The sequence below is a fragment of the Syngnathoides biaculeatus genome, chromosome 6, assembly GCF_019802595.1.
Source record: "Syngnathoides biaculeatus isolate LvHL_M chromosome 6, ASM1980259v1, whole genome shotgun sequence".
In the NCBI taxonomy this organism is placed as follows: Eukaryota; Metazoa; Chordata; class Actinopteri; order Syngnathiformes; family Syngnathidae; genus Syngnathoides; species Syngnathoides biaculeatus.
This window is the reverse complement of record NC_084645.1, coordinates 32,078,062-32,104,429: the sequence shown is the minus strand read 5'-3', so window position 1 is coordinate 32,104,429 and position 26,368 is coordinate 32,078,062. Positions and strand designations below refer to the sequence as shown.

Here is a 26,368-nt window from a genome sequence, read left to right as displayed (position 1 = left end):
GCTCCAAGTGTTTTGACTTCTTCCTCTTTCACAGACTGACTTGAGCTGAAAGGATCCGTCCTCACGCCGACTGCTTTGTTCAGCATCCGCACTGTTTGACAAGCTGCTTGGTGGTCGCACTTGCTGCTTGGCGCCGCATCATATGAGCCCGAATTGAAAACATTTATGGCGATGACGTAAGTCTAAAAGCACTGAAAAGAAAACTGAGAATGTGGTAATAACCAGAAAGGAAATTGTGAGCTGCTTTCCGTGTGATAGATGGTACGGTATAATGAGAGTGTCAATGCGAAAGCTAAAAATGTTTTGATCTTTTGTCCTTTCTCACTTGCTAATACATTACAGAAGGCAGTTGAGGTAAATCCTCTGCTCATACTTGGGATTAACTGAGACGACGCCATTTTTCTCAAGCCCTCCCCTGTCTCCAGGGTTACGACTAGGTCAGTGGATGAGAGTGGTGGTTCCTTGCAGCTGCTCCAACCAGATGAATCATAGCTTGTGGGAGGAACGGTGGAAAGGACGCAGTCTCCCGATGACTTCTTCATGGTGCCAGGCCTGCCTTTCCTCATAGCCTGCATTTCTCCGTCACAAGCTGACTCCTACAGTCCAGACCGGCAAGGAGACCTCCAACACCAGGTTCAAGGGGACCTTTCAAAGCCCTGCAAGTGCTCTTTGTTTACACTACTTTGCGTCCCCCTTCTAGAAAGTGATCCTACTTGAAATGTGTTGCTTAGTATGTGCATAGACTCCAAGTTGGAAAGATGCCAGAATACATGCTCATTCTCACACGACTCCCATTCTGAGAAGACACCATTTGGTCCATTTCCAAGAGGGCTGACATTTTGTGAGCTGAAGTTGACCAACTCCCAAGGCCACAAAAATCAACTAATAAATAAGCATGAAGAAGAATGAGGGAAATACCTGATTAGGTCTTGTGAGCGAGTATTGAAAGATTCTGTGGCACAGTTCTTGACCTTGGTGTCCGGCAAAGAAATCAATGTGTTTTCCCCTTTTTCTGACTCGGAAGTCAGCGGCGAAAGGCACCCCAAGATGGTAGCAGTGGTCTGCAATAGGCCGGTAGTAAAGCCCTCAAACACTTGCTTGTTAACAGTCCGCCCAAAGATCGACTTGTCCTCATCTGGGACATAAAGCTGCAAAACAAAAACAAAGATCACACCGAGGCCAACGTCAAAATGCACTAATTGCTACAACTGCACGCACATCCACACACAGATTTAAAACACATTTGAACATTTTACATGGCCATATACTGTAAGGTCTTTGCACTATTACATGTTTAGATCATTGTCTATCAATTTAGATTTACACAGCAATATGTAAAAGTAAAACCTCTGGCTGGCTCTAATAGCTGGGCTGAATGCTGCCAGTGTAGATAAACTCTGACCAATACCGACATTCTCCAAAAATCTAATTAAGGAGGGTATTTGCTCGTAACATTGCAAGGCAACCCAATGCTGCACTCAGTCGCTAGCCACTTGCATACCACGTGTAGACATACATAGAGGAATCGAAGAACAAGGAAAGTGTTAAACAATATCAAGCGCAAATGTGTTACAACACAAATAATTTGGCAGGTCAGGGGAAAAGACAGATTGTCTGCTGCAGCACTACTAGACATGTCAGTCAACAGAGCAGCTGCTGGGATATGTTTTATATAAACCAAACCAAAGACACCAACCTCTCTGTGTGCCCTAAGGAAATATGACTGTTTTGGATTGGAACCCAGAACAGAAGAAAGAAATCCCAACAGGGTTCATGTATGTATCACAACCGAGTGCCTGCAACTTGTCCCCTCTGTGATGCGAGTATGTCTCATCTAGCCGACACCAATAGATGTTTGCCAAGAGATGAAGTTGACTTGTTGCGGGGTGATGAAAGAAAAAGACCGGACATGTTGCAAAGCTGCCCGACTGACTGACTCTGCATGAAAATTCTTTGTGAAGAGGTTCTACCATGTGTGCGCCTGTGTGTGTGCACTTTTACAACACTGAAACGCTCCACTGAACAATGAAAACGCGGTACTGGAGCTCTAATACAACATGCAAGCTCTACCACATATTAAGCATCTAATACCGCCCAGTTCTGAGGTTGCGATTCAAAGGTTGAGGTTCAAATCTAGGGTCCGGAGTCTGCCTGAGAGCTTTCTCCGGGTACTTTGCTTGACTCACACATTCCAAAAACCTGCATGCTAGGTTAAATGAAGACTCAAAAGCAAATTGCAAATAGGTGTCAGTGTGAATGGCTGTCTATATATGCCCTTCGATTGGCTGGCAAGCAGTTCAGGTTGTACCCACCCTCTCCCCCAAAGTCAGCTAGGACAGGCTCCAGCACATCTGCGAAACTAGCAGATGACAAATGGACTGCACTTATATAGCACTTTATCGACACTATCACTTTGCCCGGAGCGCTTTACAAAGCTTCACATACACCCATTCACAGACAAATGGATGGATGCTACCATGCAAGGCAAAGCCAGGCCGACGGGACAAATAAGGGTTCAGTTCAGCCAAGGACAGTTTCGACATGCGGACAGTCAGAGGCAGCATTCAACTAGCTGCCCTTCAGTCACTGGATGAACTGCTTTCATGACACAAAAAATATGAATACTGAACAAACTGTCATCTCGTATTACGTTTACTTACAAAGCGACTTCATTCAATCTAAAATCTGGGGATATTCAAATGAACAGAAAGCTGATATACTGATTTACCGTGAGCTGGTGCAGCAACAAGTCCATGAGGAGTGCGATCTTGTTGCTGAACAGCACATAGGAGCAGTTGAGGGGACAGCAGGAGCATGTATAGTAGTAGGTATTCACAGCAACACAAAGAGACCTATGAGAAAGGTGAGTGCAAAATTATGAATATATCATCACAGATTTAGGATACACAAAATAAAGTAGTGTCTTCACTTACATTTCAATTCATTCCATAGTGGTACTGAGTCAAATCACTGTGGTCTCTTCTCATTCAAATGAACGACAATGCCATTAACCCTTTCCAAACCACCACCCGAGATAGGAGACGCCATGCGTCTTTATTTAGGTTTTACACAATGTGACAAAGCTTTATTGGGGTTTGTACAGGATCATCACAGAACCAGTCTTTTTTTTTTTTTTTTTTTTTTTTAAATCACATCTGCCACAGGCTGTCGACACAGCAACAAGTTTATTGCGGTCCATTGTAGAAGTGGGAACAATTGTACCATGGGCCTTTGTGTGGCCCTCTAAAGAGCATAGTATTGATTCAATTAAGTACACCTAAAAAGTAGCAGAACAAGCATTACATTTAAGTACAACTTCAACAAATACAGGTTTGGGCTTTTTTTTTTTAATTCATTTAGGACATTTTTAAATGAATTTGGTGAAATGCATGTCTTGTTTTCTCTCTTCTCTGAGTGGACTTTACTGATATCAAATCTGTTCTCCATATATCAATTTACGTAGCCCTTTGGCATAACAATCCACTTTGACAGTTGCTAAGGTAATGTAACGAGTATGCAATTGCTTTGTAACATAGCTCATCGGACTTTGTCTTTCGACATCTCCAAACAAATGGGGAGTCTATTAAAGATGTAATGAATGCCTTTACACCAGCTTGTACAATGGCACATTGCAGCAATCTGTCTTTGATTTCCTCCCACCTAACTGATCTTAATGAGGTAGATCTCTGGGAATCTCACCATCTCAATAGCCAATTGTGATTGCTCCAGTAAGAGATTTTGGGAGACAGTTTGGTAAAGTGTCACACCATCTCGTCTCATGTTACTCAAACATTGTCATAAAGGTGTCGATTGACCAGTGGAGACAACTTTCCTTCAGTTCCACATCTATGATGGTTCATGTTGTTCTTTGCTTGATACCAAAAATTGACTGCAGCGAATATGTTCATCCATTGGGTCAAGAATATTATAACATATGAGTTACAAAAATACCATCCTGGCAAAAAGTCTTCAGAGGGAATAATCACTAGTGACAATCTGCACACTGACACCAAGCTAAGGTCACAAAACAGGGATTAATATTTTACTTGAGAAGCTTTGTTGTAAATCCTTAGAGAAATGTGGATAAGATCAATGGATGGCACACGTTTCATCAACTTTAACTGGAGCGGCCTGGGTGGCCTCTTGGTTTATGCACGTCAGGGTCGAGCAGTGGGGATGTGACATTGACTACAGTTTCTGTTAGACTTTATCTTGATTGAGTGGATACGAAAACGTGGGCAAGACTAGAAAAGTTACCACTTCAAACTGATTTAATAATGCATATCAATTAAACTAGACATGACTTAAACGTAACCTACCACATCATGTAAGATTTTGTTAATGTCTTCCGACATCAAAATAGATCTCTCAATTGAGTTTTTACAGGCAGCAAGCATGCAAAAGGCTCATTTTGTCACTGCCTTGATTTATCTAACCTGGGATCTGTGCTCCTCAAGTCTCACATTTCTCACTCTCTGTACCCTTCCTATGTGAGCAGTCAAGCTTGGCTGAGGTAAACCAGCAGAAATCTGACCAACTACCAGATCAGGTTAAATCACCGCCTCTTTAACAGGGTAAATTTGTGTTCAGGGGAAGAAAAAGAATCCTAAGCCAAAATAGAAAAGGTGAGGAGGAAATCCAGTTCCTTGTGCTGTCAAACAATCCCTTCATTCACTGCTACCTAAATGACATTTAATTTGATTCTGCTGCTGATCACTCTGATACCCTCAGTGCTTCCAGGACATCAACTCAGGTTGTTGCTCCACACTGGCCAGGTAGAGTGGGGGAATCTGATGAGCCGTAACGCAGCGTCATGAACACCCAAAACAAATGGTGAAAAACATCCTGAAATAAAGCCACACACGGGTCTAATTTCACAGGATACACCGCACCATATGAGACTAGAGGTGCCAATACAAATTGGGTAAACAAGTCCATGCACTCGTAAAACCTTCTATGGAAATCACTTGATCAAGTTATCAGGATATCTGTCTATTCAAGTCTAGGTAGTATGATTATTAGGGACACTTATTGCACACAGCTTATACTTATGCCAAAAGGTTTATTTTCGTTCTTCTTAGTAAATTTTTATTTAGAATTTTTACCATTACCATCTAAGTTACATGTTGCACCATCAGACCAAGAAAAATGACTAGTACTATGTATAAATGCCAATTCAAATGAAATTGGGACATTGTGTAAAATCTAAATAAAAAATAGTATGCGGTACGGCAGATTTTTTTCTTGTATTGTCACTTCACAGAGTACACCTCTAAAGTAAAAGGTCTACGCATAAAAAAAAAAAAAAAAAAAAAAATCAATTGGAAGCGGTTGGGCACACCAAATATTAACGTGTAATAACACCGTAATTCCATAGGGAAATTATGTCCACCCACCGCTACTAAAATACTTTCTTTCCAATAAGATGGAATGTCTAAAGTTACAAATGATAAATTCAATAAATAAATTTTATAAAACCCACCCCACACTCTCCTGTCATATGTTTCCATGAGGTACACACGCACTCATGGCCAACAACGACTTTAGAGCAGCCACACCAGGGAACTACCAGAACAGAAGATGGATTTTCAAACTGTAGGCAGAAATGAAGAGTGAACTGCACGTCGCAATTGTGCGGGACAACCACTGATGCGAATGAAGGCGCTCAAGTGAAGTACTTTCACCCCCTTTTAGCCACCACCCCCACAACCCTCCAAGAGGAAAACTGAAATGGTGAAGAACAGTTTAACGCTATTTCCCAACAACTGAGTACTAGGTACAGTAGTTCTCAGTCTTTGCACATTTTCAGCAATCATCTTCAAACTTGTAAAATGCATTTAGAAACAAATCTGTGAATTCACTCAACAAGATAAGGTAACAAAATCCTTATAAAACACTCAAGTATGTACTGCAGATAACAGAGTTACACCAGAGCATAAGTGGAATTTTGAAGCGGAATTAGCTCATGAATGTAATGGTTACAGGATGGAATTAACCTCCCTTAGGAGAGACATGGCTGGAGGATCATCTCAGTAGTAGAATTCATCCGCTCATTTGGCATGAGAAGACGATCAATATGTTAGCATCACTTATAAACAGCGTAGCAAACACTCTCGGGGTAGCATCTACAGGGTGGTCCATAAGTACATGTAGCCAACCAGATGGGAGAGAGTGAAAAATGGACAGCCTGACTACTTCTCTCTACCAGTTAAAAACAATACTGAGCAACTTAATAATGTAACACTGATATTGCAATACAACATAATTACACTTATCACCCTTACAGGTACTTTTATTATACATAAAATTATGTATAACCATATGGCAGGAGCCTCCTGACATTGCCAAAGTACTTTCTACATTCTCCTTATTTTGACCAAAGGGTCATTATTCAGCTTAGTTAAAGACAAACTGATGTTGATCATAGCCAGTGAAGGCTGAAAAGAGACTAATCAAGCTCAATTTTTCAACATAATTAGAATTGCTGTTAATTATCCATGTCATCAGATTCATGGTCCAGCCTGGCTCCAACTCCTGCGAATGGCGTGGGGACATTGTCCACCAGTGGTGAGTAAAGACAGATTCAAAATACGGCAAATTTAATTTTTTAATTAAAAATAGAAATCTGTTGCTTAGGATTCCCTCCGATTAGGATGATTGATGGGAGACCGCCTCCCCCCTCCGGTCCCCAACCCCCGAGGGAAAAAAAAAAAAAAAAAAAAAAAAAAAAATCAATAGACAAGTGATGTCCTTTAAAAGCCTTATAAATAAAAGAATTTCTCCATTAGCAGGAATTCAGAGACCACTTAATGCTAATGAATGGAAGAGCAAGGCCACTCTGCTCCATTACAAAGTTCCACTAGCAAGTCAGGCTGCCTCTCAAACATTATTGACAGGAAGGCCAGGCAAACACCAGACCCACAACTCAAAAATTCCCTGCACTCTAATTGGTAGACGGGACACGTTGACTTGGTGAAGAAGGAACACAAATTGATTGGGAAAATAAAACTCCTTTCAGATTTGTATGACTAGATTGTTACTCATTGACACATTTTAAGTATATTTATTGAGAAGCGACCATTAATCTGTGATTTAGTGGGCCTGTTGAGGTGAACTCACTAAATTAAAGCAACAGGGAAAAACGAGTAGGAAAAATGTAGAGTGATGTCGGTGAGGTCAGCTAAAGGATACATGCCACAAAGTCAAATAACTGTGCTGTTTTGGTGCATAACAAAACCAGTTAACCTGCTCTTTGTTAAAGACAAAGGATTAAAACACAAATAAAATAAAAAATTGAGGTGATGTGACCTATTTCAACTATGGATACACAAAGTTCTTTTGAGCGTAGTTAAATGCTGCATGAAAACTACATGATATTGACACCCAACGGTTTTTGCCCCGTTTCTTCTGACAATTAAAATCAACCACTAGTGAAATTAAAGTTAACTTAACATTCAATAACGTACAATTTAAATGTGGTACTAACTTGTAAGGAATACGGGGAAGGGTTGTAGGTGAGGAAGCAGCAGTGACAACCTGGAGAATTTGCTCCAGAGCTGATAGGCCGCCGCCCACTTGGAAGGCTACTTGGTCTGCGGTGTTCTGTAGAAGACAGAGAAAGAAAAAGAAAGGGGGGGAAAAAAAGGTACATATAGGACAGTAAGCCTCAAGACTGGACAGTTGTGATTACATGGGTCTACAAGGGAGGGAAAGGCCTCTTTCTTCTATAGCTGGAAGGGACTGAAGTAGAAAAACTGAGCCCTAAAGTATCAGTGTTAAAACGCAAAGGTGCACTCTGTCCCAACCGCAATTGTCAACTTTCAACCAAAGGGCAAATGGCTACTTGGCGACATGCTTCCTTAGGATTAGGGTGGTATCAACCAACCTCTCAGTTGATTTTTTCACAGCTATCTTCTTACCTGCTGCAGATTTAGTCCTCGACGCATGTCTACAATTATGTTTCTGGTCTCCTTTCACAGCTCTTTATTCTTGACCATAGTGGAGTGTGGAGTGTGGCTATTTGAGGTTGTGGAAAGGTGTCTTTTGTACTGATGAGTTAGAACGGGTCCAGTGGAGGACAGTGGAGCATCTTAAATAAGAAGCTACAGGCCTGTTTGAGCCAGAAATTGTGCTTGTTTGTAGGTGACCAAATGTGTTTTCACCATAATTTGCTAATAAATTCTTTAAAAATCAGATTTTTTCTCTCACAGGTGAGTTATACCGATGAGTAACATCTTTTTAAGTGGGACAGCTTACACAATTGGTGGCTGACTAAATACGTTTCTGCCCCGCTGTATGAAGCAACCCTTTCATTGGAGCTTATCAAACAGCACTGAATGGGGTGAAAGGGACCTGCCCAGTCCTGGCTGTCTCCTGTAAAACCCAGAAGAGATGAGTTTGGGTATCCCCTGATGACAGATTTATCTGCTGTGATGGAACAAAGCTGAGTGAAAAGGATTAAGTTCAATCTACCCATCATAGCATAAATCACACTCTTTTGAGGGGCAAAAATGTACATATTCTGGACAGGGAAGATATGGTTTGAAAGGAGAGGCCATCTTCATGAAGTTGGGAAGACCATCTCTTAAGAAAGGTGCCGGCTTATGACACCACCCATCTCCCACTTAAAATGCTGTAATTTTGTCCATTCCAAAAAGCTCAATATTTCTGTCTCCAATAGATAACATAAAACATGGGTTCTGTTCCCGTGAGGCAGCTCCAGTTCTACTGTAGAACTGATTGGAATTTTGACGAGGGAGTTTCCCTCTAACGACTTTTGTTGACGGGTATTCTATTCTTTTCTACATTGCAAAAAAATATATGTGTGGGGCATGCCATGAACTTTGAGCACAAATAGTTGATTTTTCCAGAGTTCCTAGCTAAGCCTTTCTGCATGAACGGATGAAGCCTGCTTGGATGAGAGGTGAAATATCTTCTAATACAACCAGAACACCCCATTTGCGATCGATTCAATGACTTGAGATTGAAATGCCCTGAATTAATGAGAATATGCACATCATAATAGCACGTGTTTTCTCCTTTTATATTTTCATGAATGAATGGAAATGTAGTTGCTGGTAACTGGATTGTTAGCTTTAGCACTGAAGCCCGAGCAACTAATTGGATTTCACTTAATAATAATTGAATACTTCAGACACAAGGGACAGATGGGCCAATATATGCATATTGTATAATTAAATACAGACAACTGTGGAAATTAGTTCAGGAAATGAGAATCCCTGAAAATTAACTAGTGAACACATTCTTACATCTGGCAGTTTTTTTTTTTTTTTTTTTTACAGGGCTGATAACTATTACAGTTCATGTTCCCTTCCATTTATTTGGATCAATTTTAACCCACAAATCAATGTTAACAATAAAGGAGGAGTACCTAATTTATCTTCCTTTAACAGGGTGGCCACCAAAGGCCAATCATTAAGGCCGGAGTTAGAAGGATGGCTTCTGCATAATACAAGGAGGAGAATCTTATTCAATTACTGCCCAGGGTCAACTATTGTTGCCCCATCTGATGGGAAGGCTGTAGCAGCTGCTAATTCCTGCGCCAGTGTGTGCAGACCAGCCAGATTGCACTTTGTAGTCCCCTCCCACCAGACACTTTAATTACATGGAGAAGGTAATAGCCTCACTAGTCCAGCCTGACCAGCAGATGGTCAAGTAAGTGGTCAAGTTCATAGAAGACTGAAAGTTTTACATTTACTCTTTTGCATGAGAGGACCCTGATGAATTTTCATGATATAGCCTCACCGAGAAGCCCAAACAAAGCTCTCAGCCCAGTTCTCAGCAAGCTGTAAGAGAAAGTAAACATTATGTAATTTAGTATAAACTTCTGTGTGTATCTATTGGTGTATGTATGGGCTAGGCTAATTAAGTATAACAAAATCAAAATAGCCAGGGAAACCATATTCAAAGTAGAGATTCCTAACGAGAGTTGTGTGGTGCCCGATTGTGCCGGGAGACATTATCAGAGTGTTTTGACTCAAAATGATCATTTCCTAACTACAATTCTATCTTTCTTTATCTATTACTGCCAACAATGTGTGGTGATGGGCAGAATAACATAAATGCTCTTCCATGATGCCACAATATCTGTACTATCCACTTGCTGCTATTCATACAACAGAATCCGTTATGTTTTAAAGCACCTAAGAAATTCAATTTGTATTTTGTCTCTTTAAATTAACTATAAATTAACTTTTAAAGGCAGTACAGTGGATCAGTTGGTAACGTGTTGGCCTCCCAGTTCTGAGGTCCCGGGTTCAATCCCGGACATGCCTGTGTAGAGTTTGCCTGTTCTCCCCGTGCCTGCGGGAGTTTCCTCCGGGCACTCCAGTTTCCTCCCACATCCCAAAAACATGCAACATTAATTGGACACTCTAAATTGCCCCGAGGTGTGATTGTGAGTGCGCCTGTTTGTCTCTATGTGCACTGCAATTGGCCGGCAACCAGTTCAGGGTGTACCCTGCCTCCTGCCCATTCGGGTCCGGCACTCTCTGCGACCCTCGTGAGGATAAGCAGCAAAGAAAATGGATGGATGAACTTTTAAAAACAGCATACTTTACAGAGGATTTGAATGCATATCCAAACAAAAAAGTCATTTCTGAATGTATACCTTCTTAATGAAGATGACTACATCAATAAATGTTCACATTTCCACTGTCATTAAGCGTTTGTACTGGGTTATCAATCGAACCTGAACACAATACAGTTTCAAAGTTCAATCATGGCCACTCTGCTTGGAACAAGCACGCTCTGACAGCTGCCATTGAAAACGCTAAGAGCCTATACTTTCTGGTAGTCATGGGTCTGTGTTCTTGACATTTTGTTCTTGACAGGCTTTAAGTGAAAACACCAATAAACACTTTGGGCAATATATAATAAAAGTGTGTGGAAAAAAGGCTAAACAATCATGTCGCGTAAAGCTAGAATAAGGTTTGACACAAAATAAACCATTACAAGCCACAGAGGGAGAAACAAGCTGAGGTCAAAGAGAGAGAGAGACGAGGTGTAACCTCACAAGGAGTGTCGTGGGTGGTGGTGGGGGGTACAAACAGCAGTGCAGGAGGGGGGTGTCGGGTGTTGTCTACGGAATTAGCTGAGAAAATGGAGACTGAATCAGATATGAGACAGAAAAACAAATCTGTAGGTGAGTCAGTGACATGAGAGAATCTGAAATGCCCAGACTTAAAGGGGCCAGACAGCCATGCTGATGGAGACTATTTATTTGAGTGTGTCCATGGATTAGAGAGGAAAGTGTTCCCCCGACTGCTTCATTTGCCAATCATGCTTCTTCCTTGCTCTATTTCTGTGAAATGGTAGAGCACAACTTGACCAAATGAGCGTTTAACCAGAGTTGAAAGACACACACAGTCCTTGGTTTGCTCTTTGACAGCAACAGCAGCACTGGTGAATACTTAGCACATCTTCAATGGCCCGCTGACCTCTGCCCTCATGTTAAGAGTAGGCGGAGTAGAGAGGAGCGCTTCTCGTGTAGTGACAGCTTGGGCTGTATTTACATCACAGCTGACTCCTCCTCTCTCCTTAAAGAAGGCTGTGCAAGCCAGAACTACTAAGCATCCCTGGGGAAATCCGATAATAGCACCGCCGGCTATCCCAGTTGTCACTGTTGGGACTCCATAATCTTTCTGTTCTGATGCCCACGGACACACAGTGGGATGGTATAATGGGAGAAACCACAACTTGGCAGGAAATTTATGCCTCATAACAGAAAGTGGGCTGTATATTTTCCTCATCATAAACATGGTGGCAGGTGTTTTTAATGCCTTCCATTCGCTGACGTTAATGTTTTTTACAGGTTTCAAATAAAGTCTAGTTGGAAAAAGTTGTATATAACTGGAAATTGAATATACCTATTCACTTACCTTTATTGGATGCCACAGGAATAGATTCATCGTCATGTGTTGTATGTGTCCATTGCCACAGAAAGTGACACAGGTCATGGTTTTGGAACATGATTTAGTCTCCATATGTTCAGTATACTGTGCAGCACATGAGATGGCAATGTGCTTTATCAATTTTTAACATTGACAAAGTCATGGAGTTTTGTCAGTGTTCCAAGAAAATGCATTGTGTTGTTTTGACTAAATGGTACAGTTGGGTACAGTTTAGTATGGTACACATTTGACCTTGTTTCCATTATGAAAAGTGTGAAAATGTTTAAACCTATGACTTTCCAGCAAGTTTTCAATAAGTGATGGTTTCAGTGGTAAACTACTACTACTACTGTAGTCCTTTAGTTTTTACAGAAGGATGACAAGACACAAAACACAGTACTTAAGTGCAATTAAAAAAATGCATAGTACAATTGCATGAGGAGTCAAAGCAGTGTTACTATTCTGAAAACATGCCATTGTTCCTTGTTACGTTTTTATTGTTTAATTAAATGTCAACTTTATCTACCCTTGATGGTGTAGATATTGATAATATTAACATTATTTATGTAGTTGATAATGTTGCGGGCATTCTGACTATACACTTGCGATAAATATGTGCCACCAGAATTTGAATTGCCACAGAAAACAGGATTTTAATTTAAAATGTAACGTGATCACATTTTCAATAGCTGTATTTCAGTGTAACTTTTCAATGTTAACAATTCAACTGGCTACAATTCACTGTCTAAAATTCAGCGTTACTTCCGATCAGAACCGAAAACCCAGCGAATCGGAGTTATGCTTTCTTAGTCACGGGACGTCACATACCTGTTAACATTTAAAAGTTACACTGAAACACAATTTCAAGTTCAAATCCTGGTGGCACATATTTACTTTCAAATTGATCAGCATTTCCCTAATTCGAAAAGCTCCATGAGAAACTGAACTTTCTGGAAACATGACTAGATTACCAACTTCCACCCACTAGAATATTGGAAGGCCTATGAAAATGTGTAAAACAATGCATTATGAGTTGAATAAGACATTGTGTGGATGAACTACACATTCTAAATGTCTACCGGGGATAATTGTTTTTTTAAATTCAACTGGCCATTGTCTAAACTAGTGGCGTCTGAGTGGTCCAAACCACAGAGACATGGGGACAATGCTCACTCTCGTGCCAGGAAGCAACCTCTATTGGTAACATGTGCACAAGCAAAACACAGTTAACATGGTCTTCATTAGCCAATAACCAAAGGCAAGTGGTTTAAGAGTAAGTGATACTTGGGAGGGTGAGACAGAGGGAGCCAAAGCCAAACACAACTAATGACCGAGGAGACATGCAGAGCGTTTGGCATGACCCGCACTCAGATGCAGACAGCTCAGCAGACAGCCAAGCCAAAAGAGCGCGACCACTGCTAAAAGCCAGGACAGGACAGGATGAAGTAAAAGAGAGGGGAAAAAAAAAGCACTGGAACTGAATAGATTTTAATTAATTAACTGAAAACACAAAACAAAAATTTGTTCCACACATCATTTTGTTTTAAGATACCTGTTTCTCCAAGATGCGAACAATCTCTCCCAGAGTTCGATCCAGACTGGACACTTTGTTGTTGGCCCACTGGCCGGTGTCTTGGGTCTGCAGCTGTTTTAAAAGGTCCTTCACAAGGCGCTGTAACCTGAACATACAATGGACAAAGGCAAACATCTCAAAGCGAGTTTCATACCACTTGCATACATTAATTCAAACAACTTGTTAATCAAATTCAAAGTTTTTTTTAATTATTATGAAAGTTATTAATTGAATGCATCCAAGTAATGAATTGAAACTTTTTTTTTTTTTAACTTGTGGTTTTGATAATAGTCATCCCAAAGCCAACAGTGGAAAACAGAAACTGACTCCATATGCAGATACTGGAGATTACAAACATTTTGGTCTCTATAACAGCTTAATTTTTACAGCTTTAGCACATCAGTCAAAAGAAATAATGGAGAAGAAAACATACAACCAGATAATTTGCAATTTTTGAAAAAGGTGACTGACTTTGCTCTTGGTGACCTCCCACTGAGACTGATTGAACTCAATCAATTGTCAAAATAATCACAGACGTACAACATGACAGGTTTCCTAATATTTGAGTAAAGAAAACAAATGTTAAAGATAAAAAGGAATGCACTTACTTGGCCTTGTACGGGGAGTCAGGAACTTGCGTCTTTACATCAACTGACGTCTCGTATTGCTTTGCTCTGCAGGGGTACAAGTGAAGAAAAAAAATTTTTGAATCTTTGAGCGAAAGTGCTTGCTTGGCCTTCCAGCAAAGTACACTGTGGAGAATAGTGTGAAAGGAAAGAAAATTTTCAAGCCGAGACAGTTTATTTGGCCTGTCAGCATAGCAACTTGGCGTAAAATTATCTGACACGATTGCTATTCTTGAAGGAGAATTTTTTTGGCACCAACTAAAACCAAGATTAAATCGTAATGTATAATTCCCCCCTGAAAAAAATCCAAAGATTCAGATTCCTTATTTTCAGAAAACGCAGGTAATTTAGGTGACAATCATCACTCAGGGTTTTTAAAGTGTGACCTCCTGGAAGGACATGGGCATGTGAAGGACAGTAGTAACGTACAGTTCATGCCAAACTACATGTCTTCACCGTGCCAGTCTATCAAACTTTGACGGGCATCAATAACGAACTATTGACTAGGGCACTTTTGAGTCAGTCATTGCTATAGAGCAGACATGCAAACACCAAAAGCATGTAAAAAGGGACCTCGCCACACCCCTCCAAATATATACAGTATATATTTTTAAATAAATTAATCAATCTCTAACACCCATAAGAGCACAATAAGGAAAAATATTTTTTTCCCCACAGTGTTCTTTGCTTTCAAAGCGGCGGTAGTGTTTCTTCTGGTCTCATCAAATATTTAATCAATAAGAGGAAAATATCTTCTCATCTTCATGTTATCATGGCGGCAGGGCACTGACGGCAAAAATGCCAGGCAGCAGGCAAAATGAAAAACGCTCAGTTAATGCTTACCTGCTCAGATCAATTCAAATCTGATACAGGAGTATTTGAATACACAATCATCTGAGATCCTCTCCCGCTCGCAGGCCACTTTTTCCTCTGAGCAAACCATAACTGAACAACTATCAACAGTAAACTGCGAGAGCAGCCTCCCAAATAAAAAGCAGCTAAACCTGATGATTACAGCGCTGCTACTTTTACAAAACTATAATCATGTTTTCCTTCATAACGCTTATTAAAATAGGATGGGCTGTTTGAACATTCCTTTTTTTTGTTGTCTTAACTAAACAATTTACACCCAGTGGTGAAGCAGCTAACTTTTATGCTTTCAGGGGTTTCTGTGCTTTTTTAATTGCCCACGGGAGCCTGCTGCCTTTGAATGCGAATCCCAGGACGGCTGGCGAGAGAGTGACAGAGAACAGAAACAGATCATGTTGTCACTTTGTCAACACCACAGAGCCTCACAAAATAAAGAAGAGCAGCATTGAGACAGAAGCAAAAGCCCACAAAGGCAGGATTATTTCAGCCTGTGGCTTTAAAGTACTTTTCCAAGCACTGATGATGATTACACTTGACAGTATTGATTAAGAAAATGTTCCGGAAGGCGCTTTATGTGTTAGGGTGTACTTTTATAAACATGCAGCTTTACCCACACTCTGTCTAGAAGTAATAATCATATTCCCCCTCACACAATGACATAAATACAGTGATTACGAGTTCATTGTAGGAGTTACATTCCAATATTCCTCCCATTAGGAAACTAATGAAAACCCATTATTTTGTTTTAAGGCAGGAATCACTGTGACACTATCTCTAGCCTGTCAAAAACAAAAGGAACACTTATTCTTATAGCCAACATCGGTCTTGCATACTAAAAAAAAAAAATCTACATTCCATGTTATAAACTAAAGCTATTATACTTAAAAAAAACTTTTCAAATATACAAAGTCCCTTTTTCAACATTAAAATCAAATCAGAAAATCAACATACCCACCCTGGAAGCCTTTACGTTATTGTGGTGGAAGGGTTTGTGTCCCACAAGTCACGTGACGTCACATACTAAGAATGTGTAACTGGATTGGCTGGGTGTTGGGTTCTGACATCCTTTGCTAATGTCTGTGACTTGAAGTAACCCTGCCTGTTTTACAGTGAATTTAGACGTTGGATTTCAGACTGCGAATTTTAGCCAGTTGAATCTCAGGAGACTGAAAATATTGAGTTTGAATTTTGAAAGGTTGATTTTATTTTTAGATGCCATATTTGTTAACATTGAAAAGTTAAACTGAAATACGGCTATTGAAAATGTGATCAATTTGAAATAATGTGAATTTTAAAATGTAGTCAAAATATGTACACAAAAATACAAAATGAAATTTTCAGTGGCATTTTTAATTCAAATCCTAGTGGTACATTTTAACTTCCATACAGCACATGCAGTGATGTGGATTTTGTATCGGTTTGTTGTGGTTGACCAGCGAACCTTTCCTCGATTCACCAGTCGATCTATGTTCCTCCCCTCACTTATAGTGATAAGTTGTGGGTCATGACTGAAAGAACAAGAATCCAGATACAAGCGGCTGATATGAGTGTCTTCCGGAGGGTGTCCGGGCTCACCCTTAGAGATAGATTAGAAGCTTGGTCACCTGGGAGGGACTCAGAGTGGAGTTCAGTGCCACTAAAAATATTTGGGATAGTCTAACATGGTGCCGGCCAGGTAACATTGAAAGGAGTCGGATAAGATGGCTGGGGCATCTTGATCCGGATGGCTCCCAGACGCCTACGGCCACTTCTTACCGGAAGGAGACCCAGCGGACGACTCGGGAGACGCGAGAGAGACCCTGTCTCCCGGCTGGCCTGGGAACACCTTGGGATCCCCTCAGAAGAGCTGGATGAAGTGGCTTGGGAAAGGGAACTCCGCGACCAGACCTCGAATAAGTGGTCGAAGATGGATGGAAAATCCCCCTCACACCTCCGCCAGTAGCACAAGTCTCTTTCGCTCTTTTGTTTGAACATCGAGTTAAATTAAATGAATGTCGGTCCAGTTTCTGATGCAAAGGAAATTGTTTGGTAGCATATACGTTCTTTGATGTTTCATTTAAAAATCATATCTGAACATACATGCTTTAGCATGCAATACACACAGAGAATGTGGGCAGCAATTTGGAGGAGGTGTAGAGCTACAACCGAGAGGCCAATGTGTAGTCCTGCCGTGTAATCATTGACCACAATATGAAGGTCATTATTGTTAATTTGTGGACAGTGACGATGCAGATAACACGAGTTTTATTTTGAAAAACATTTTTTTTTTTTAATCGCCACAAAAAAAAAGTCAATGGGATCTGATGAACTGACCTGGAGTTCATCCTGGCACGAAGCTTCTTCGCCTTCTTGCGGGCCTTTTGCCTCTCCTCGCTATCCTTTACACTTTCAGAGGAAACCGAACTGTCGGCCACAATGTCCACTATGTATTTCTTCAAGGAAAGGTGCTCCTAAAGTACACACAAGTGGGACATTTTTATTTTTTGTATAGTGACAAATACAAAAACACACAAGTGAGAACTGGCATCCCATGCAAGCATCAGTGTCAACAGTGAGTACTAAATTGCAACACCAGTTTCCCAAAAGAGCTTTGATAAAAAATTACAGTAAAATGGTTGATTAAAAAAAGAAAAATATGAATTTCTTTACCGTATAACACGTTTCAGGAGAAGTTAGGTAAATTTGACAACCAATAAAGGTTTGCTGTATACTGTATACTATAATTACCTCCAGTACAGGCCAACCCCCACCCATGGATGTGGCTTAAGGCTATAGGAGTTCCTTTGACCATTTAAGTACTTCCATCAAGTGATGGTGTAATGTACAAAACCCAATTTGAGCGACATGCTGCATGTGCGCGAATCAAATTACTGTACCAAATTATGTTGTCATCCATCAACCCAGAGGATAGGCCTCACAGATAAAGGCCATCCATTGAGAAGTCAAACTAAACCTGTGTGTCGGATGCCATTGCTTTTGGTTACAATTGCTTTTGCACCTGCTAGTTGAATGAAGCGTTTCGCCACAGTGCAATGTAATACAGGTGTCACTCTCAAAGTTAAAGCCGTGTGAAAGCTCATTTAAAAAGAATAACCTAAAAGCTGAAGGAATATAGATTGTATGCATCAGACTATCAGTGTAATTGAAAAGTAACAAACTACTTGAAATATTTTCTTATGGAATGGGAAAATCTCAGAATGTTTGGAATGCCTGTTTCCATTGCATGTGTTAGAATGCGGGAAAAATGCTACCAGGGTAAACTGAATAAATCAATGTTGACGTAGCTTACACCTTAAACCTGAGGTCGGGAACCTTTTAGGCTGAGAGAGCCATAAATTCCAAAATGTCATTTCAAAAGAGCCATGCAAAAAATTTTAAAAACTAAATACAGGTGTATTTGAGCATTTATGTAGAACCAACACTTTTAGAGTCCAATAAGTCTCTGAATACTTTTACATAACATTGTTATGATGTTGCTAACCAATGAGGACAAAGGCACTTCTTACCATTAATGTGACTTCTGGTGCTGCATGGTTTTGTCGATGGCTTTATAGTCTTTCATACATTGTTAGATTAAACTTCATGCAGGCGTTGAGACGTCCATCATTTAATCGTGAACGTAATTCAATTTGATTTGCCATCATGATGGTACGATGGTGAACCGTTCTTGCCAAGAGTAGCATGTCTTTTATTCGTTTATCTTGTCTTTATGCGAAAAGTTGTCAAAAGTTCATTGGCAACATCAGGCACGAATGCTTTGGCATACTCCTCCATCTGTGAATGGCTGTCCAGTCTTGCCAAAAACTGTAGAACTCCATCTTTTTTTTCTTTGAGCAATCGTTTGCACAATTAGTTGTTGCTACCTGCACTGCGTTGAACCCTTCCACATTGACTGCTACGGTGAACTACGGCAACCCCACTAGGTTAAACTGTCTCTCGTCATTCGCGTTGCCTATGTGACAGAAATGACATTGTACAGTATGTAGTGACGAGGGCTCTGAGAGCCATATGCAACATCAAAAGAGCCAGGTATGGCTCGCAAGACATAGGTTCCCGACCCCTGCCTTAAACCACGTATTTCTTTCTTTTTCTTTTAATATACATTATTTTTGAATGTGAAGGAACAAAATATAAATTACACAGACAAAGCTATTCACTACATTTTTAAAGTATTTAACCCCGTTTTTATTATTATATCTTTTTTTCCATCCACTGTTCCTTCATACCGGTCAGTCGTGACCCATAATCATGGATGTCATCCCACTTGGACTCAGTAATCTTTCTGAGAGGCTATCTAGTGTGCCTCTACTCACCTAATGGAATTGTTTCAATAACGCATCCAAAACATCTTTGCCCAAAATATATAAAACAGGTGATATAAAAAGGCATCAATTGAAATATTATGCTGTCACCTAAGAAAAAAACGCAGATAGGCAGCTGTCAATCCATAAGCAAATACAGTTACAGTTATTACAATGACGTCTAAGGTAAGCTCAGTGGCAGGAAAAATGTTCGAGTCTAACATGGTGCCAAACAGGTGTCTACCGATGAACCATTATCACAAAAGGACAAATACAGAGGCCTGAGAGCTGCAGTGCCGCACAATATCACTCATTGCCTCTGGTGGGAGAAACATGACCGGCCTCCAAACATCCCTGCCTTTCTCTGACACAGACAGAGTTATCGTAGATCTAAAAGGGAGCCCACACAAACACACTTTCTATGCGATATGTTCACCCTGCGCCTCTTTTGTTACTCACAAAAGGGCCAACTGGGTAGCTTTCCATTTCATTTGGCGTTAAGCAAACAGCTGAATTTCATATCGGCTACTTAGACGATAGGTCATATGACACTGGATGAGGTTTGTCTTCAGTCTTTTGCATGACACTTTTTTTTTTTGCACCAAACTACTGGTCCATCTTTATGATGACAATACAGCAGGGATATGTCATAAATCCAAATATGACACCCATATTTAACTGAAAATCTTCTTTGAACAGCTTCATCGCTGGAAAGGTGTCGAGTGTCAAGATTTCAAAACAGTGAGAGGGGGACTTGCGCTGGCACTCTCGATATTTCAGCAAGCTTCTCAATTCAGGGGCCATCGAAAGAGCGTCAACCAGAGATCCAGGACTATTTTATTCTTCAAGGATATCACTACTATGCAAATGCTCTTTGCAGCTTCATATAAAGTTAATAAATATCATATCTAACAAAAGGTATGTTCCTTGGAAGCACATTACACCAGCCAAATTGACAATAAAACTGATTTACATATCAATGCTTTTTTTCCTATCTTGGCCTGTTGCTAATCTTTTTATTCTCACTTCAATTCATAAGTCTCTGATGAAAAAAATACACTAAATAAATATGAAATGCTCAATGGTTATGGCCCCTACTTGTGTGGGGAAACTACTTTTGTGACCTCTGTTCACAGCAATCTAAAAAAGTTACCGGTTGACTAAAATAAATGTTGGAGAACAAACTTGGGTTTGAAATGAAAAATGTGAGCAGTAGCCAAACATTTCTCAAAACTTGATTAGATTTCAAGTTACCAGTAGAGAAATGTGTGCAAATTAAAATGGCATCCATGTCAGAATGAGAACAACAGTCATTCAGACGCAAAATCCTAAATATCTTAAAAGGACAGCAAAATTAGGCTGAATTTAGGTATGCATTAGCATTATTACTATTATTATTAATTACACATTCAAATTAATGATGAAGTGCTCATTAATTGGCATTTAATTTCATCCTTAGACAAGTGGTTTCTCTAGAAAAAGGCGATTTAAAAAAATGTAACAAAAACGTAAAAACGAAAAAAACATTTTTAAACAAATTAAGCAACATGGAACTCTGAACTCAAAACGGCGCATTTCACCAAAAGGCAACTGATTTGCATTTATGTCAAACATTCTATATTATTTCACATTATATTTTTATTTACTATGAAACGATTATATTTTATGCTCTTGCCTCCTCTCTCCTTTTGCCCCCTCATCCGAAGTGAAAGGATTGTTTATGTTTGCAGACTGGGCAATAAAACCAATACTGACTCACCATTGCCTTGTTTATTAAACTGTCAAATGGAACAAACAGGCCTACTTTAAGAAAAGAAATACCAGCGAGGAAGGATGTCGGGCATATCAATTATTTTCAGAAGAGAGGGGAAAGAAAGTCTTTAAATGAAAGAGCTACCGGGGCCAAAGGTGCCACATATAGCACCAACAGTTGTCAGCCTCACAATGAGCAGTACTGAAAAGCCAATCTCATATTGCAGCCTGAGAGGTTAACTTGCATAAACGGGCTGCCTTCCCAAGGAAAGCGTTCAATGTCCTCCATTCCCACCCCCAAAAAACAGTGCAGTGAGGTGATGTCACCTTTCCACTGGAGCACTGAACCCTGACTGTGTACATTTCAAGGCCCATTTGCAATTGCACAAAGCAAGAAACTGATCTGTGGTGGTGTATGAGTGGGGGTGCATAAACAATAATAACCGTGCAACAAAAGAACAAAAGACAGTCATCGGTTTCTTTGTCCTCTTACAAAAACAGAAGCAGCAACGGGGGGGGTATTATTTTGGAAGATGAACGTGTTTGTCGTCGGCGGGTTTGCACTCACCACTTCCTCGTCGGAAAGCTCCCGTCCCTGGATGCTGCTACTTTCTCGCACGGCCTGTTGGTGCCTCTTCCCCTTGGTGTGGCTGAACAGGTGCACCTCCGAGGTGATCTGCAAACACGGAGTCAGAGGTCACTGTGGGGGACACAATGGAGATGGAGGCAGGAAGGGGTCATCAGAGCCCCACGGCATGCTGGTTGAAATGATACACCTCTTGGTTTTGTTTTTTTTATCTAATAGGATGTGACCTGCAACTGCTCATCTTCTCAGGGAAAAGCAGAATTAGGTAGATAATTTTGTTCCACAAGTCAGCTGATAATTTGTTTTCATCACACCAATTAAATATAAGTTGGAACCAGATGTTTACATACACAAAACAAAAATAAATGCAAGTCAAAAAGAAGATGCACAAGTGTCTGTATTTAACATAAATGTTGCCAATAAGCTTATCAGAAGCTTTCAAAGAAATGACATCATTTTCTGGGTTTTCCCAAATTCTTTAAATGCATTGCAATCTTCCTGTCTATAAAATTGTGACAATGAAGAAAGAAATACAAAAAAATGTCTTGAAAAATTATCTGGCAGGAAAAGTTTAGTTTGATTTCATGAAGATGATTATCATGAACTTAGTCTCATTTTATGATTTCATTCGGTCAGTGAGAAAAAAACCCCAAAACATTCTCTTTCTATATCATGCATGTTAACATTTGGTTTCAACTGTATATAAGGTGAAGAAACGTGAACAGTACATTACAGTTGAAATTTCTGCTAATGTCTGTAATTTCGAACAAAATAATGTCAAATGAAATTCCATGAGAACCCTGGACTTGTTGTAAACTTACAGGTAAGCCACAAATTATTAAATTACAAATTCAAAAATTTCCCAATTTGTTGAATTTGGATGGCAGCACGGTGAATGACTGGTTACCCTATCTGCATCACAGTTCTACGGAGTGGGGTTCAAATCCCAGCCCCGCTTGTGTGGCCTTGGCATGTTCACCCTCTGCCTGCCTGCGTTGCCTCCCGGTACTCAAATTTCCTCCCACATCCCAAAAACATGTGGTAGGTTGATCGAAAACTCTAAAATTGCCAGTAGGTATGAATTTTGATGAGAAAGGCTGTTTATTTGTGCGCTGCAATTGGCTGGCGACCAATTAAGGGTGTATGCTGCCTCTCGCCTTAAAATAGCTGGTATAGGCTCCAGCACACACAAGACCATAGTGAGGATAAGTGGTACAGAAAATGGATGGATGGATGAATGAAGCTGGATCTATTGGCCAGAAAAAACAAGTGTGTGTGTGTGTGTGTGTTTTATAAATTTAAAACATACATGATGTAATGAGAAAGGATCTAATTTTTAACAATGAACTTTTTTGTCAAAGTGTTTAACAATGAAACATCAAATATTTTTCATTACCCAATCTCAATTTCTTTTGCCACCAACCTTTGTTACAGTATTGCTAAAATATACCAACTCACCAAAAAAAAAAAAAAAAAAAACTTTAAGTCAAAATTACTTAACGGTATAAATAGTGTACAGCTGCAAAAAGGTGTCACTAAAGAGCCTTTCTACCATGGACTATGGATTGGTTTATGATACTTTGTGTCTCAGGTCATTAAGTAAAGTGCTTCTTCCTGTGGACCTCTTCCTCACCCCTTGTGTTAGATGTTACACTGAAGTCAATCACAAGCTCAACAAAATTCACTGAGCAGTTGATGCTAGTTTCACCGGTCAGAATGTGTCCCCCTTGTTCCCATGGGAACTAAATTCTCACAAATAACGGTGTAATAACAGTGGAGCTCATGGACTGAAGTCTATTTTAATATTTTCTACAGTTACCATCCCATTTTATTCTTTTAGTGACTCCATTGTGGTAGTGTCAAAACCTTTAGTTGCATAGTCCTCTTTTAATTACTACATTTGATCCGGGGGGGGGGGGGGATAGTTTCCCACAATGTCTATTTGATAATGTACTGGAAACAGCTAAAAAAAAAAGGGGGGGGGGGAGAGAAGACTTCCACACTAGTTAGAATATCTCATTTGTCCATAACGAATTCCTTAAAGAGTCCACGAGGTTCTCCCTATTAACAAGATGTCCATACCACAACAGCGCAGAGTGAGCACTGCTTCTTGCGTTCATACGGCGTGAGCTTGGGGGCGTAGTCTGTGTTCGCGTGCCGGCCGCTGCTGAGCTCAGCCGCCTTCTCCTTCCTCTGCTCCATTTGCTCCATATGCCTGCGGCTGCTCTCGTCATGCTGTTGAAAAGCAAACAGAACGCAAGGGGTCAGCTGGGCAATGGGGGGCCTCGCGCGGTGTCTATGAGCGAAGCAAAGTGAGCCCGATATAAACTTACCTTCATTTGGATTTTCTTCTGCAACTCTTCCATGGCCTCCTGTTGAGCTGCACTCAGAGCAGCCAGACGTTCTTCTCGGTCTCTTCAGAAACAATATAGAAAATCAGTGTAAAACATCAAATTAATGTGTAATCTAGGCCTAGACCACAATGTCAAACTCAAGGCCTGGGGGCCAAATCCGGCCCGGCACATGATTTCATGTGGCCCTGCATGGTAAATCACCTGTAACAACTCAGATTTTTGTGAAAATCTTTTCAAAATTTCAAATTGTCATGTCATATAAATGATAACATTGTGTTATTGCAAGCATGTTTTTGTTATCAAGTACAAGTGTTGAAAAACCCATTACAACTTGATTTCTGATTACACAACTAGTTTATGATGAGGCTGATAAAGATTTTTCTGGTTTCACAGTCATAACGGGCCCCCAAGGGAAACCGTAACGCCAATGTGGCACATGAGAAAAATGAGTTTGACACCCCTGGCCTAGACAATTAACACCATTTCTTAAGTACAATAGGGTGGAGTATATTGCACACCCCCAAAATCAAAGCCAGAAATCAGGAAAACCTATGTATATTGCACACCTTTAATTTCCTGCTATCCAAAGGATCAAAAAATAAATTAATATCCATATTTTATTAGGTTTTTGAAAGAAATACTCTGTTTTGTGTGCGTGCATCGCATAATTGTTTTATCCTCTGTGTTGAGTCTATGCTTCATCAAAAAAAAGCCAATTATTGCTTAATGTCACAAAACTAACCAATTGTCAGGAAAATGTATACGGACATCTATAATCATAGAATGGATACAGTATATCCTTATTTTTAAATCTCATGTTTATATTATTTATTCATTTCTAATTTTAGGCAAAAGGGGAAGGACTCTAGCTTTGTCATCCCACGCTCCCATTAGTAATGATGATGTGGAGGAAGACGATGGTGTGAGTCCGAGGGGACCATTGAGGGGTTTCCCACAAGGCGCCATCCAAGCCAGCATCGTCACTGCTTGCAGCAAGGGACGGGGCAATCAGCTGATTTGGCGCAACTCTCTACAGCAGCAGTCCCCATTTGGTCCATTTCCACAGACATATTTTGACTGAGCTACTGTACAGCAAGGCTGAGACACTTTTTTATTTTGAGAGTCTAACAGTCCGCAATGAATTCAAATTTATGTATTCTGACAAGCATTAGTGCTTACACAAGCAGCATGGCAGTGAAGAGAGGAGGTACTTTACAAAAGTGAAACGCTGTTGCCAACTTAGCAAATTGTTTTTAGCGACTTTAGTTCCTGCCCAGAAACAGTCAACTTGAGCAAAAGAATTTTACATTGTTTTCTGTATGACAACAAAAGAGTCTGATGGAAGCCGATCCTATAGTCAGTCACGCCGAACATTGCAAAAGACAAGCTTGCCATGTATTAGTTGCAAAAGCAGTAATTTAGCAACATTTTGGAAACTTTTGACCTGAGGCATCAAGTTCCAATTTCCTGAGGTCGCCTAGCTTCATCTGGACAACTCTACATGACAAAAGACCATGAGAACGCAGGCAACAGACATTTGAACCAGCAGAGTCATGTAGTTTGTTTTATTTTGTGATGTTGAATTGTCTATAATTTAAAATAATTTCCACACAGTAAATGACAAAGTGGGACATTTTCCAAAAGGAACCACTTAAAATAAGCTTTCAAAACTTGTTTGGTATCAGTAGAAACAGTATACAATGTGTTTTGAGGGATCTCATTGTCATTTGCTTTTCCAATAAGCAACATTTTTTGGAGGAAAGCTGATTTTTGTGGTAAAAATAGTCAAATCTCTCTCTCTCTCTCTATATATATATATATATATATATATATACACACACACACACACACACACACACACACACACACACACACACACCACACACACACACACACACACACACACTCGCACTTTATTGCATAGACTCAATGTAACCCCACACATAATTGACAACAAAGCACTAACCTAGCTCTCTCCCGTGCTGCATCTTCTCTTGCTTTCTCTTTTTCCTGCCGCTGCTGTTCAATACGAGCCTCCTGTTCCTTGCGCCGCATCAACAGCTCCTCCACGCGTGCCTGTCGCTCAGCTTCAAGTGCTCGTTTACGTTCCTACCAAAGTAAAGCAGGTTGTGAGCAAGCATTAAATGCATGAGATGAAGAGACCAATGAAAATGTTTTGGCCGGACCTGCACAGCTTCATCTCTGGCTTGCTTCTCTTCCTGTCTCCTCTGCCGATCCTCTTGGAGCTCATTGAGCCTTTGCTCATATTCATTTAATTTTGCCAAGGCATCATGTCTCTTGTTCTGTGCTTCAAGAGTATTGATGAATGCTATTTCGTTTACCTAAAAGGACAATCAGGTATAGAAATAAAATCATGATAAAGAAATTGTGTCT

The 26,368-nt window shown here is 40.2% G+C and overlaps 1 protein-coding gene across 3 annotated transcripts in view; it reads right to left on the bottom strand.

Annotated features, from left to right (window-relative positions):
- Positions 1-26,368, bottom strand: part of scaper (S-phase cyclin A-associated protein in the ER) — a 66,574-nt gene that overhangs the window by 20,907 nt on the left and 19,299 nt on the right. For all 3 annotated transcript variants that reach the window (XM_061823730.1, XM_061823728.1, XM_061823729.1), the window contains 11 exons: positions 26,161-26,316; positions 25,941-26,083; positions 23,954-24,035; positions 23,703-23,855; positions 21,603-21,710; positions 17,295-17,431; positions 14,094-14,159; positions 13,465-13,591; positions 7,487-7,602; positions 2,729-2,852; positions 919-1,148 (listed from right to left, as the gene is read on the bottom strand). In XM_061823730.1, coding sequence (XP_061679714.1) covers positions 919-1,148; positions 2,729-2,852; positions 7,487-7,602; positions 13,465-13,591; positions 14,094-14,159; positions 17,295-17,431; positions 21,603-21,710; positions 23,703-23,855; positions 23,954-24,035; positions 25,941-26,083; positions 26,161-26,316 — 1,442 coding nt within the window. The remainder of the gene's footprint in view (positions 1-918; positions 1,149-2,728; positions 2,853-7,486; positions 7,603-13,464; positions 13,592-14,093; positions 14,160-17,294; positions 17,432-21,602; positions 21,711-23,702; positions 23,856-23,953; positions 24,036-25,940; positions 26,084-26,160; positions 26,317-26,368) is intronic.